General features: G+C 37.2%; 1 protein-coding gene across 29 annotated transcripts in view; it reads left to right on the top strand.

The window, feature by feature from the left end:
- MEF2C (myocyte enhancer factor 2C) overlaps positions 1–13,337 on the top strand; it is a 167,163-nt gene that overhangs the window by 128,710 nt on the left and 25,116 nt on the right. For all 29 annotated transcript variants that reach the window (XM_063664966.1, XM_054489531.2, XM_063664967.1 and 26 more), the window contains 2 exons: positions 5,340–5,526; positions 8,231–8,278. In XM_063664966.1, coding sequence (XP_063521036.1) covers positions 5,340–5,526; positions 8,231–8,278 — 235 coding nt within the window. The remainder of the gene's footprint in view (positions 1–5,339; positions 5,527–8,230; positions 8,279–13,337) is intronic.

Genomic DNA, 13,337 nt, shown 5'->3' with positions numbered 1-13,337 from the left:
GTGTCATTAGTGGCAAAAAAAAAAAAAGGGTGGGGGGAAGATTCAGTTCAATCATTCACATTAAATAAAAGAGGACCCATTAACTAAAAATATTTTACTTTAACTATTTTATTTGATTTTTTTTATTGGACTTTTCCTTGTGGTAAGTTTGGGAAAATAGTGGGTTTTGGATAAGAGTTCAGATACTTTTCCGATTATGACTCACTACAATAACCATCATCACTTTGTTCAGGGATAGAAGCTAAAAGTTTTTTACCTGTCATGTCTGTGTCCTTCAAAGCTGGGACCGGCTTCATGGGCCCTCGACTTGGCCCTATTCTCATAGGGCTGCACTTGGTTAAATACTCTGCTGTCATTGTCTTGAAGTTCTTAATGCTTTTTTAAAAAGGGCCCCCACATTTTCGTTGTGCACTGGGCCCTGCAAATTACATAGCCAGTTCTGCTGACAGCATTTTATTTAATCACCCCAAATTCTCTCTTTCTTCCTATCTTGAGTGTTTGTAAAAGTTGGAGCCTGGCCCTGAAGTCTTTGCAAGTTTGGTGTTTTTAACTACTTTTTGGTGTTCATTTTTTAGACAAAAAAAAATTGTTTAAATGTAGATGCTTTCAAGTTTCCTAATTTTGAAAAGTCAAGGAGAAAAATAATAATGCCAATTTCCTGGAAATATTTATATGTGATTATAGCATTTGCATTCCCTAAAATGTTTAGAGCAGCTCCATCTCTTCATGGATACAACCATTTCCTGACTTAGATAAGGAAATCAAGGTCAAGGGAGATTAAATGACCTGCCTGATTAAATGGCAATTTATTACATAACCTGGACTGTAACTGAGATTTCTGATAGAAAGGCTAGTGTTTATTCTGATTCTCTAAAATATCTTCTCAGTGTGCTCATTTTTAAGCTTATAATTTGCTTTCAAAATTATTATAGATAGTTCCTTTAACTCAGAAACAGAAAATCTAATACCGTATGTTCTCACTTAGAATTGGGAGCTAAACAATGGGTACACATGGACATAAAGATGGAAATAATAGACACTGGGGACTCCAAAAGGGGGAAGGTAGCAGGGCGGGGTGAAGTTTGAAAAATTAGCTCTTAGGTACAATGTTCACTATTTGGGTAATGGGTACACTAGAAATCCAGTCCCCACCAGTATGCAATATATCCATGTAACAAACATGCACATGTATCTAAAATAAAATTAAATTTTAAAAAATTATTATAGGTAGTTCTTGATACAGATAAGGAAACAAAGCAAAAGATTAATAGAATACAAATGATCTTGGTATATTTTATAAATTTTGAAATTTTCAACTATACTCTGATACCATAATTATATTTGACTGCTTAGCCAATCACAAAGTAGTTTTATAATAATCATTATCACCCAGTTGTTTCTGATCCAGAATTCTAGAAACTGAAGAATTAATTCTTGGGGATAATAGTCAGAGGAAGGAAGGAGTAGAATGACTTTCACTGACCTGGTTGTTTGGATGGTCCTGAACTCATTACATAATTATTAATAATCCTCTTTATTTTGGATGTGCATATAATCACTCAAGGGTGAGGGGATATGGGCTTTGCTCTCTAATGAGATACAACCAACATTCTATAGCATACTCAGGGAAGATATAGTTTTATAGCAGATCCTTAGATACCTAGTAACAGTTAAACATTTATAAGTAGTAACAGTGAATTCAAATTAAAACATTTGTAGCCCAGAGATGGTTTTAAATACCAACTCTAAGCAAATATGGAAAAGGGGAATCTTTAAGATTTATTTTTTCCTAAAACCTCAGACACTCCAGTGTAGATACTCACCCACATTTCATGAGAACCCATTTAGTTTATTATTTATGTGGTCCAAAGATGATAAGCTGCTAATATCTAGCCCTGATTCACTTAACAGAATGATTTCTGACTACAGCATTTTATTTCTATCCAAAAACTTATACTGTATTGCATAGTGTTTTGGTAGCAAAAGCAACAGACTCAGTCACTAGTTAGATGACCTTGGGTCACTTACTTAAACTTACCAATTTGAAAAGGAAAGAATTATATCTATGGTCAAGGGATGTTTAAAGGGTTAAATCATATCATGTATGTCAACTATACAGCACAGTGCCTGCTCAATGAGTAATATATAGTAAATAGAAGCTTTACTTTTGTGTCAGTAGAGTGTCTTCCTAAAAATTCTCCTTTGAAGAAAAATATTAAGTTCGTATAATAAGAAGTAGAGTGGGCTCTGCATTGCCTCACAGCAAAAGGGCACTGTTTAACCAACATCATAAATGATTTTATAACCAAGGGGAAAGAAGAGCAGGAGAAAGAGATCAGGATATGGGCAAGGGACAGGACAAATTGCAGGATTAAATAGGGTGGCCAGGGTGGGCTTCCAAGAGAAGGCCAGATTTTAAGCAGAGACTTGAAGGAGGTGATGCAGTTCATCATGGAAATGAGGCAGGGAGGCAGAAGGTGTTAGGAGATGAGATAACAGAGGTTGGCAAAAGCTAGAACTTAATAGGGCCTGTGGACCCTTGGAAGAAAAAAACTCTCATCTTGAGTTTTTATTCTAAGATGAGAGCCCTCACAGGGTTTTGAGCAGAGGAGTGTTGGCATGACTTAAGCTTTTAAAGGGTCAATCTAATTTCTGGTTTGAAAATACAAAGGATGGCAAGGACCAGAGCAGGTAAATCTGTTAGGACGTGACTGCAGTTATCTAGGCAAGAGATGGCACTGCTTGAGCCAGCGTAATAGTCACACCCTCCAGTCATTTTGATACCCAAAGACAGTCCAACAAATTTCCAAAATGCTCCCTAAGGAGACAGTCCCACCCCTGTAGAGTACCAGTGTTCTAGATCTAGAGAGTTACTATTATGGCCCAAGGTTGCAGCAGGAAACAGATGGCAAACTCTAAAGGGTAATTGAAGAGAATTTGTTAAAAGGACTGTTTACAGATGGGTAGAGTTAAGGGAAACCTGAGAGAATAATGAAGTACATTAGGGCTTGCAACCTAGAAGTTGTTCCTATCTCTAGGCCTGAAAGAGTAAGTGGAGGGGAAAAGTACCAGATCACAGCAAGATCTATGTGTATAGGAGAGAACAACTCAAAAAGAGATGAGGTCTTCGCTAGAGAAACGCAGCCTCAGCCAGCATGTGGCCCAGCAAGGATGATGCCACTATAAAAAAATACCCTGACTTCACTCCCCTCCTGCTGTCTGTGCTATTGCTGGTGCTTCCTCCACTGACCAGTGGGAAGCCAGAGGGCAGGAGAGCCTGGTTGATGCAGTCTGGAGGGTCAGCTCCTGGGCACACAGTACAGTGAAGGGGCTAGAGGGTGGGTCTGGATGGAGCAAATGGAGAATATACCTAATAGAATCACTTTACTTTGTTTTCTTGGGTATGCTAGAGCAATCCTTATTTGGCCTTTTAATGAAGAAATACAATATTTTATTCATGCTATAGACTTTGACTTTACAGCATATGCTGATTTTTTGTTGTTAAAAGGGGGCTGGACATGTAAGGCTAAATTCATTATTTGATGTCTTATCAAACATTTATATTCCATTATGTCGTGATGTTTATCCAAAAATTATTTCCCGTGTTTACTGTAGATAAAGCCTAATAAAGACTGACCATATTACTTATATCACTTGAACATTTTCATTTCCCTCTAAAACAATGACAGACTGGGCCAGATGCAGTAGCTCATGCCTGTAATCCCAGTACTTTGGGAGGCCGAGGTGGGCGGATCACCTGAGCTCAGGAGTTCAAGACCAGCCTGGGCAACATGGCAAAACCCCATCTCTACTAAAAATACAAAAAAATAGCTGGGCGTGGTGGCATGTGCCGACCACTACTTGGGAGGCAGAAGCAGGAGAATCACTTGAACTAGATAGGCAGAGGTTGCAGTGAGCAGAGATGGCACCACTGCACTCCAGCCTAAGCAACAGAGTGAGACTCTGTCTAAAAATGATAATAATAATAAAAGTAAATATAAAATAAAATACTAATGAAAAATCAAAGATGTGTGAAAGAAAAGAGTTTTGAATGTAAAGCATTTGCTGTTGTCAAGATTGACATGTCCAGAACATGGAAGAAAAGAAAAATGGGAAATAAATAATAAGGGAGCATAAACATAAACAAAGAAAAGTATTGTGATCATCACCAAGATAAACAGAGAAATATTACACAGCAAGATGTATGATGTAGGCCAGCCAACCAAACAGTAACAGAAAGTGGATGTTAGCACTAAGGGAAAACAATAGTAAAAACAAAATGGGACCAAAAAAACCAACCAACTGAGCCTCATGCACATATGCATTTAAATTTGCACAATAACCTATTGAGAACCCCCAAGGGAATGCCTTAATGCCTTCTATAAATCCTATTCCATATATATGTCCATTTTATGTTAAGAATGCCATATGCTTTGATACCATATGAGTTCTCTGGCATTATATTCAAAGAGTATTTTTACTTGTAATGCTTAAAAAAAATGTAGCTACAATTATGTTCCTATGTTCATCTAGTTAGTACAGCAGAAACATAAACATGATTTTGCTTAAATTGACAAAATAATTACTCAAAAATCAATCATTGAAACCTGGATTAATCTAATTAGACATCCACGCAGCTTCAGTTCACTAAATATTTGCCAACTTTTACAGTTGAGATACAGGTCTTGCCATTTGTCTGTGGCAGTACATACCAAAATATGAAGCACAGTGTTTTCTGAATTATCACTTTAAAATGTGAATTATTGAATGATACATGCTCTGTTGAATCCTATATGTTAAAATGCCTATTATCTTTAGAGTTACTTTTAAAACACAGACTTTAAAAAATGGTAATTAAGGTATATGTGCTATGCACATGCTTGGAGATGATTTTCTATCATTAAACTTCTACATAAATATGCTTCAATAAGCAATTAAATCAAAGGCTTCGGTTTGCATTTTAATCCTTTTTCTCTGTGAAGTCATCACAATCAGGCACCTTTGATCTTGCAGTCATTTCTGGCACCAGATTCAGATATCACAAATGAACAATTACTACTTAATAGAATGGAATCCAAAGACAATGGAGTCTAATGAAATGGGGCTTTGTTTTAAACAAAAGTGAAACGTTTTTTAATGGTTGCAAAGAAGGAGTTCTAAGCACATTTAAGAAATCAATTTATGATCTGAACGTCTGGAGAGCTCTTCTTAATGGTCTTCTAGACACAAAGTAGTTTGGAATGTAGAATTTTTCTTGGAAAAATAAGGGCTGTCTGTCTTGAAGAGCTTCTGTTATTAATTCTTTTCTTTTACCTATGTTTTGTTTTCTGTTCTTGCAGGCTGTTCCACCTCCCAACTTCGAGATGCCAGTCTCCATCCCAGTGTCCAGCCACAACAGTTTGGTGTACAGCAACCCTGTCAGCTCACTGGGAAACCCCAACCTTTTGCCACTGGCTCACCCTTCTCTGCAGAGGAATAGTATGTCTCCTGGTGTAACACATCGACCTCCAAGTGCAGGTAACACAGGTATGTCCTCATAAGGATGTAATGCTAACAAATAGTTGGAAGGAACCATTTTCGGCAAAGCCAACCCTGCTTTATCTACGAGATGTTTTCTGGTTTTCCACTTACTCTCCTTCATGGCTTACCATTCACCCCGGAGCTAGGTCTCCTGCATGATAGAGCCTAAACTCTAGTATGTTTTTCAAAATCTTTCATAATCTGCCGTTTATCTTTTTCATTCTGTCACTTATCTCCTCCTGTGGCTATATTTTAACCACATACTCTCAAACAGGATGTCAGATATCCTTTCTCCACACTTTTACTTCTGCTCGTCCTCCCTGCCTAAAATGCCATTTTCCCTCTTCCTCCTGGCCAAGCTACCACTTCTGTGAAACCTTCCCCTGTGTTCTGTGATAGTATTTATCATACAGTAACTTATCCCACAAAGGACTTAGGCAGAAAGGAAATATGATCAGATAGCATCATTTGTAAGCCATGTGAAATAAAAACAAAGCTGAGTCAGAAATGAAGTTAATTAAACACATGTACACCTGCCACAAATTTGTCTTTGCACTTTTACTTGCTGTTGTTCAATTCACAGTGTCCAAGAGAAAAATAAATTATTGCTCAGAAAAAGTTCATCCATTCTTAGTACTTAGAACAATCAAAATACATTATAATGAATTGTATTTAATATATGTCTATTTTGATACTGGATTTAAAGAACATTTAATGGAAGAATGTTCTCTTGATTTGCTAAACTAACAGTAGGAACCAAGTCAATGCATATTGAATAAAACAAAATTATTCCTTTATATTTCCAGAAGCAGCATGAAAAATAATTGTATTTCTAAGTCACATACAGCAAACCATTATATATTGCATTTCATATTTTTAAAAGTACTCCATAGGAAATTTTTAATGTATCTTACATACACATAGCTGTATGAAAGTAGTTTATTCATGGAGGAATTTTCCTGTAGAATACTTATATATCTGCCTTACAATTAGAACCAAACATGTATTACTATTTTTGTTACAGAAGCTTTATATAGAAAATACAATTAAATTCATCCAAATAAAAAATTTTAATAAATCTTGAGTTTGGGAAATGTATACAAAGGACTTCATTGAGCCATTCTCTTGACTTTTGAATATACTTGAAAATTTTCATATGAATTTTCAGTAACCACATGTATTCCTTTCAGATCACACTTGAATGCAGTTCGCTTTCCTATTTGATAAACTCATGCTCATTTTTTTGAATTTGATACTGTATTTCCAAAATAGTATCTGATTGGAAATAATAAACATTTGCTTAAACTGTAATGAAGGCCAGATGCGGTGGGTCACGCCTGTAATCTCAACACTTTAGGAGGCCGAGGTGGGAGGATTGCTTGAGCCCAGGAATTCAAGACCAGCCTGGGCAACATAGAGAGACCCCATCTCTACAAACATTTTTTTTTTTTAATTAACTAGGTATGGTGGCTTGTGTATGTGGTCCCAGCTACTCGAGAGGCTGGGGTGTGAGGACCACTTGAGCCTGGGAGGTTGAGGCTGCAGTGAGCCATATTCCTGCCACTATACTCCAGCCCGGGCAACAGAGCAAGCTCTGTCTCAAAAAAAAAAAAAAAAAAAAAGTGTATATATATGTATATATATAAACAAACGTTTTCTTTTAATTCCAAAACCTGAACCAACTAATAATTATAGAGTATCACTTAGAGGCAATTAGAAAATCTAGATGATATTCTCACTATTCTTCTTTTGGCTGAATCTTGTTTTTTTCAAAACTAAAAGTAATTTTTTTTTTTTTGAGATGGAGTCTCACTGTGTCGCCCAGGCTGGAGTGCAGTGGCGCCATCTCGGCTCACTGCAAGCTCTGCCTCCCGGGTTCAGGCCGTTGTCCTGCCTCAGCCTCCCGAGTAGCTGGGACCACAGGTGCCCGCCACCACGCCCGGCTAATTTTTTGTATTTTTAGTAGAGACAGGGTTTCACCGTGTTAGCCAGGATGGTCTCTATCTCCTGACCTCGTGATCCGCCTGCCTTGGCCTCCCAAAGTTCTGGGATTACAGGCATGAGCCACCACACCAGGCCCAAAACTAAAAGTAATTTTTATGTTCAATATCTTATTGAAACGTCTTGACTCTCATAAATAAACATTGCCAAATTTTAACATACTTTCTAAAGTTAGCAGTGAATAAGCATATGTTTCTTAATTTGTGGCCAGTGAAAAATTTGTTTCATTGTGTCAGTCAATAAGATTTGAGTAGTAAATGTGGGTAGATTCATGAAACGATCAAATTTCTGGACAATTTACATTGCACAAAATTAATGGCATAAAACATATTTACAAAGAACTAAACATCAAATGTGAGGTCATCTGAGCATGTAGTAGACCTTACTCTTTCTTTCACTTTCTATAAAACATCTGCTTAGGGAAAACCTAGACTTAGAAATAATAAAAATGCAGAGACCAAAGACTGGATTTTTTTAAATGTAACTTTCTTAGAAAAAAGATTCTGCAAAATGTCAGTGATTGAATGTATTTTTAACGTTTGAGCACAGCATGGCACAATAAAACAAATGTCAGCCATCTGACTTGGGTTGTACTTTACAAGTTTATGACTATTGCAAGAGGACAAAATACTGAGGTTGCTGAAGGTAAAGTGTTTTGTTCTGTGGGCCTTTAGCCTTTCTCGTTTTGATCTTCCTCTTTAATCCATAGGTGGTCTGATGGGTGGAGACCTCACATCTGGTGCAGGCACCAGTGCAGGTAAGCCCAGACTCCGTACTGCAGTATGTATCATTGTTCTGAGTTCTTCTACTAGGTGATTTGCAGGACAAAGTCTTTTGAACAAATAAAGTTAAGAGATCTGTGAGAGGCATGGAAAAATGACACCAAGAATTTTTAAAGCACTTTTCTGAAGCAGGAGTGGTTAAATAGTAACTTAGAAGAAAACTATTTATTAACTAGAACCTTCCTTAATAAAGCTTCAACTGGTCAGCAGAGAATGAAGGGCTCTGATCCAATCAACTTAATCCTGGATACCATCCTTGGACACAAGTGTACCTTTAGCAAACCATACTTTTTGTGTTCTCTGTTAATCATTTCACATTAAATGTAAATCATTTTCCACCCAAAGAAGTATTGAACTTCTGTGCCTTTCTAAAGGAGAGTACATAAAGGAAAGGAGGGGTTAAGATTTTAATCATTCAACAATACTGTTAATAAAATAAAATCACATTGGCATTAAAATGAGCTCTTAGAGAACATGAATTTAATGCATCCCAAAAAGACCCTAAAATATATTTCAGCTAAGAACTTCTTACACTGTGACCAATAATTGTCTCAGTCACTTTTCTCCAGGTTTCCGTGTTAATTCGTAATATTGAGATTATTGAGATATCGATGTCATTTTCAATGCAGAGGCAAGATAGCACAATACTTTCAAATGCCAACTGCAGTTCACTATTGGCATAACAAGTAACCATGGTAATTTCTGCAGCTGGAACATGCTATACATTTAAAATAGTAGGAGGCAGGCATGAATGACACAAGGTTATGTTTGAAATGTCAAAAAAAATCAAGTTTATTGAAATAGCCATGGATAGCCTAATTAAAATATTTTGCCAGGGTCAAGTAGAATAGCCTGCTAATTATAAGAAAGAAGATAAAGAAAATTGGTTTACAAATACATTTTTATAAATATATCTATTTGAGGGTAGAGTTTCTCTATTCTGATGCTGGCTCTTCACTAATTCACTGAATAATGAAGAAAAAGTATTAGACCTACACAGTGATTAGCAAACAAGATGAATAACACTAGCTTCCTATTTTATATATGTTTTGAAAATTAGGTCAAGTCAAATTAGTGTGTAAACTCACGTAGTATTTTGCTGGACATGGAAATGAAATTTTTTCCCTCAAAAAATACTTTGTGGTTTGTAGCCTCAAAATGAGAGAACCAGATCAAATCCAGACCAATGTTTCTTGGATCCAAGTCTCTGCCAAACACTATGATTAGAAAGAATGGCAAGGACTGAGAATTGGGTGGTCACAAAGACCAAGATATAATATAAGAAAAATGGTTTAGATGTTATGATGTTTTACCTAATATCTCACTGCACCGGTTTGCTTGCTATTATGGAAAACAGCTAGTAGTGGTTCTGAAAGTCATTAAAAGTAGTAAAAAAAAAAAAAAAAAAAAAAATGTGGAGGAAAACAAGGCCTGCTCAGCTTTGATGCAAGTGGCTTGTTACTACTTAATAGCTAGAATGCTTTGGAATCGTATATTGAAAATAAAAAGTGTTTGGTTGTTCAATTATTCTGTCATTGTCAATTCCCAGACAGTTGGCTAAGTTTAATGATCCTCTAGGGATAGAGAAGACTCTCAATCCTGTAGGCATAAAAGTTTGACACATGTAGGATATAGTATCATTGAACTAACAAAATCTTATGCACTTAGCAAATTCATCCTCTTACCTCAGAACCTCTACCATAGGCATGAGAATCTTCTAATTCAGAAATAGAAGAAAACAAAAAGAAAGACACTGAATTACTCCACCCTGGTGATAATAAATATTATATCTTGATTGCATCTTATAGGTACGAGCATGTAGTTTTCACAGTTTCTATATAGCTGTGAAAGTGTTACACATATTTTAAAAATAGAGGAAGAAGCCCTTTCTAACTCTGGTCCCAAGGAACACCTGTTGCAGATGCCAGTTAGTCTCAAGCTTAGCTGTCATGTCCTACTCATAAACTCAGCCATCTTCCCCTTCTTTCTCATGCCAACCAGTATCATATGTCAGGCTGAATATATCTGTGCTGATGTTAGAGAATCACATAACACCAGAGGAAAACAAGGCCAGCCAGAATGTTGCTACATTTTCAGAGAAGAAAACCAAAGCAAAAAGGCCAAAATACAGCTTCCAAATTTTGCATATTATCATTGAAATTCAAGGTTTCAGATAAAGTTTAAAACTCTTGAGGCCAAGTGGCGAGACTGCAATTACGTTACTTTTTAGCAGCTGCAGTTTTTTTCAAAATCAAGTCATCTCACTGTAAAAAAAAAAAAGAAAGGTGAGGGGGAGGGAGAGTCTCATGAGCCAAGGAAGTAAATTGAACATTTATTATGTGCCTGTAAATACTAAAAGACCAAAAAGGTAAGCATGCTTTTTTTCAGCTCAGTTTTATCATAAAGTGTAGCATCTTTCCCATCCAGTGCCTGAGCCATCCTTTTCTCATCATACCATCATCCGGTAAGGTTTTAGAATATCCTAATTCATCTCCCTGCTTTATACTGCATCCTGCTCCAGTCTCCCCAGGACTGCTTGTTCTTTCTTAAAACCTTAAGCTAACTGTAGGTCATCATTCACATGTCAAAAATCCAGTCATGGCTTCTCTTTCAAAATTAACCGTGAACATCTTATCCCTGGGCCCATTCCTACTCTCCAGCCTTAACCTTCTTCCCTTCTGCCACTGCCATCAAGAACCCGGCCCTCCAACTCTACTAATAGTAGACATTTAAACTGCTCTTACTGTGCACTCTACAAAAAGTATCATTCTTATAATAGTCGTTTAAAGTAAGTGTTCACATTATGCCCTTTCTACAGATTGGGAAACTGAGGCACAGGGAAATTAAGTAATTGCCCAAGGAGGAGCCCAGGCAGTTAGGTCCCATACTGTGTGTTTATATGTGTGTGTTTTGAGATAGTGTCTTGCTCTGTCACCCAGGTTGGAGTGCAGTGGTGCGATCTAGGCTCACTGCAGCCTCAACCTCCTGGTCTCAAGCAGTCCACCTCCCTCAGCCTACTGAGTAGCTGGGACCACAGGCATGCACCACCATACCTGGCTAATTTTTTAATTTTTCTCCCTATAGAGATGGGGTCTTGCTATGGTTTTCAGGCTGGTCTTGAACTCCTGGATTCAAGCAATTCTCTCTCCTTGGCTTCTCAAAGTGCTAGGATTACAGGCGTGAGCCTCTGCACCGGGCCTCAGAGTGTGTGCTCTTAATTGCTACACTGTGCCGCCACTTGGCAATGTCACAGCCACTTGCTCTTACCTATGCACTCCTAGCACGCCTTTCCTTCTTCTGCTTCATGCTACTGAGCACTCTTTGTCATCCCACAGAATTCAGTTCAGCCATTTGAGAAAAGCCTTTCCTGACTCTAACAGAGAAGTTATGCACCTCTTTCCTGTGCTTACATAGTAGCCTGTACCAACATTACATTTCTCATTGCATTACGATTGCAACATCTGGGCACAGCTCTCTAGGACGCTCAGCTCTGTGGAGGCAAACTGTTTCTTATTCAGTTTGTATTCCTAGTTTAACACATAAGCGTTAGCACACAGCAGATACTCGGTAAATGTTTGTTAGCTGAGTAAGGGAAAAATGGATCTTCTAGCCATAAAGTTTTAATAGTGTTGATGTAAACCAGAAGGAACATTTCAAAGAAAGTATGTAATTTTCAATAAAAAAAGATATACCCTTGATCTGTAACTCACAAAAATAACGTATTCTTCTGAAACATCATACAACGAATGTTTAATTAACTATTTGATTAAATGGCTGAGTACCCTGGGCCAATAAAGCAAAGTTTCATGAACTCCTCTAATATTCTTAATGGAAAACCTGAAGAGCTGACATATAGAAGTAAATGAAATGTGGGTTGGTGTCTCAGACCATCACAAATCACTTCTTAATACAACTTCTTATCATCACTTAACTTGAAATACTTTCAAAGATGAAGGCAAAAGGTAATAAAGAAGTAGCAGGGTGGAGTTGTACTCTTGGTATAAGAGAAATATACAGCAAGTCATTATAATACATTAGTTAGTAACAGTGACTTTTCTAAGGTTTCAGTTGATGGTTATTCATCCACTACTTAATTCTTTCCTCTCAACAACCTAAATGAAAAGTCACTGCTTTTAAAATAACATTTTGTCATAACTCTGTACATTAAAACTTTTTTTTTTTTTGAGATGGAGTCTTGTTCTGTCACCCAAGCTGGAGTGCAGTGGCGTGATCTCAGCTCACTGCAACCTCTACCTCCTGGGTTCAAGCAACTCTCCTGCCTCAGCCTCCCGAGTAGCTGGGACTACAGGTGCACGCTGCCATGCCCAGCTAATATTTTGTATTTTAGTAGAGATGGGGTTTCACCCGTTGTCCAGGCTGGTCACAAACTCCTGAGCTCAGGCAATCCGCCCACCTCGACCTCCCAAAGTGCTGGGATTACAGGCGTGAGCCACCATGCCCGACCACATTAACGCTTTTAACATGCTAATCTGAGTGGTTATTGATGATGGTAAGATCAAGTTCGGTTGTTTTGTAGTCATTAGATTTAATGGAAATAACCATTAGCACAGCAATGCCTTGTGTTGGATTATTCACTATCCTGTTAGTATCCTTTGTTTTCACTTTGATAATACGATTGCCTTTTATTGAGTAGAAAGGACCAGTATGCTCAAGGAGTTATTGATTCATAGTTGAGATCAAAAAAAGAAAGAGAAAAAAGAAACGAAAAACCTTTAGGAATTCCTTTAAACATTTAAGATAATTTTACAATCTACATAGCTATTTGACAGTAAGGCAAAGGAGATTTATGTATATTGGTTAATAATTTTAATTGGCATTTATTGTAAATTAGATATAATTTTATATAAAAAGAAACTAACAGCTGTTTTCTTATTTTGATTCTTAATTGTTTACTATTTTATGCATTTGGTTATCAAGCATTGTCACTTCTGGAATGCTTAATTTATGTCAGCTAAATACGTGGAGAGTTGATGGTGGCAGTGTACTGCCGTGGACAAATATTGAGCAGTGAAT

The sequence above is a fragment of the Pongo pygmaeus genome, chromosome 4 (assembly GCF_028885625.2).
Source record: "Pongo pygmaeus isolate AG05252 chromosome 4, NHGRI_mPonPyg2-v2.0_pri, whole genome shotgun sequence".
Classification (NCBI taxonomy): domain Eukaryota; kingdom Metazoa; phylum Chordata; class Mammalia; order Primates; family Hominidae; genus Pongo; species Pongo pygmaeus.
Note: the sequence above shows the minus strand (reverse complement) of the source record. Positions and strands in the feature narration are given on the sequence as shown.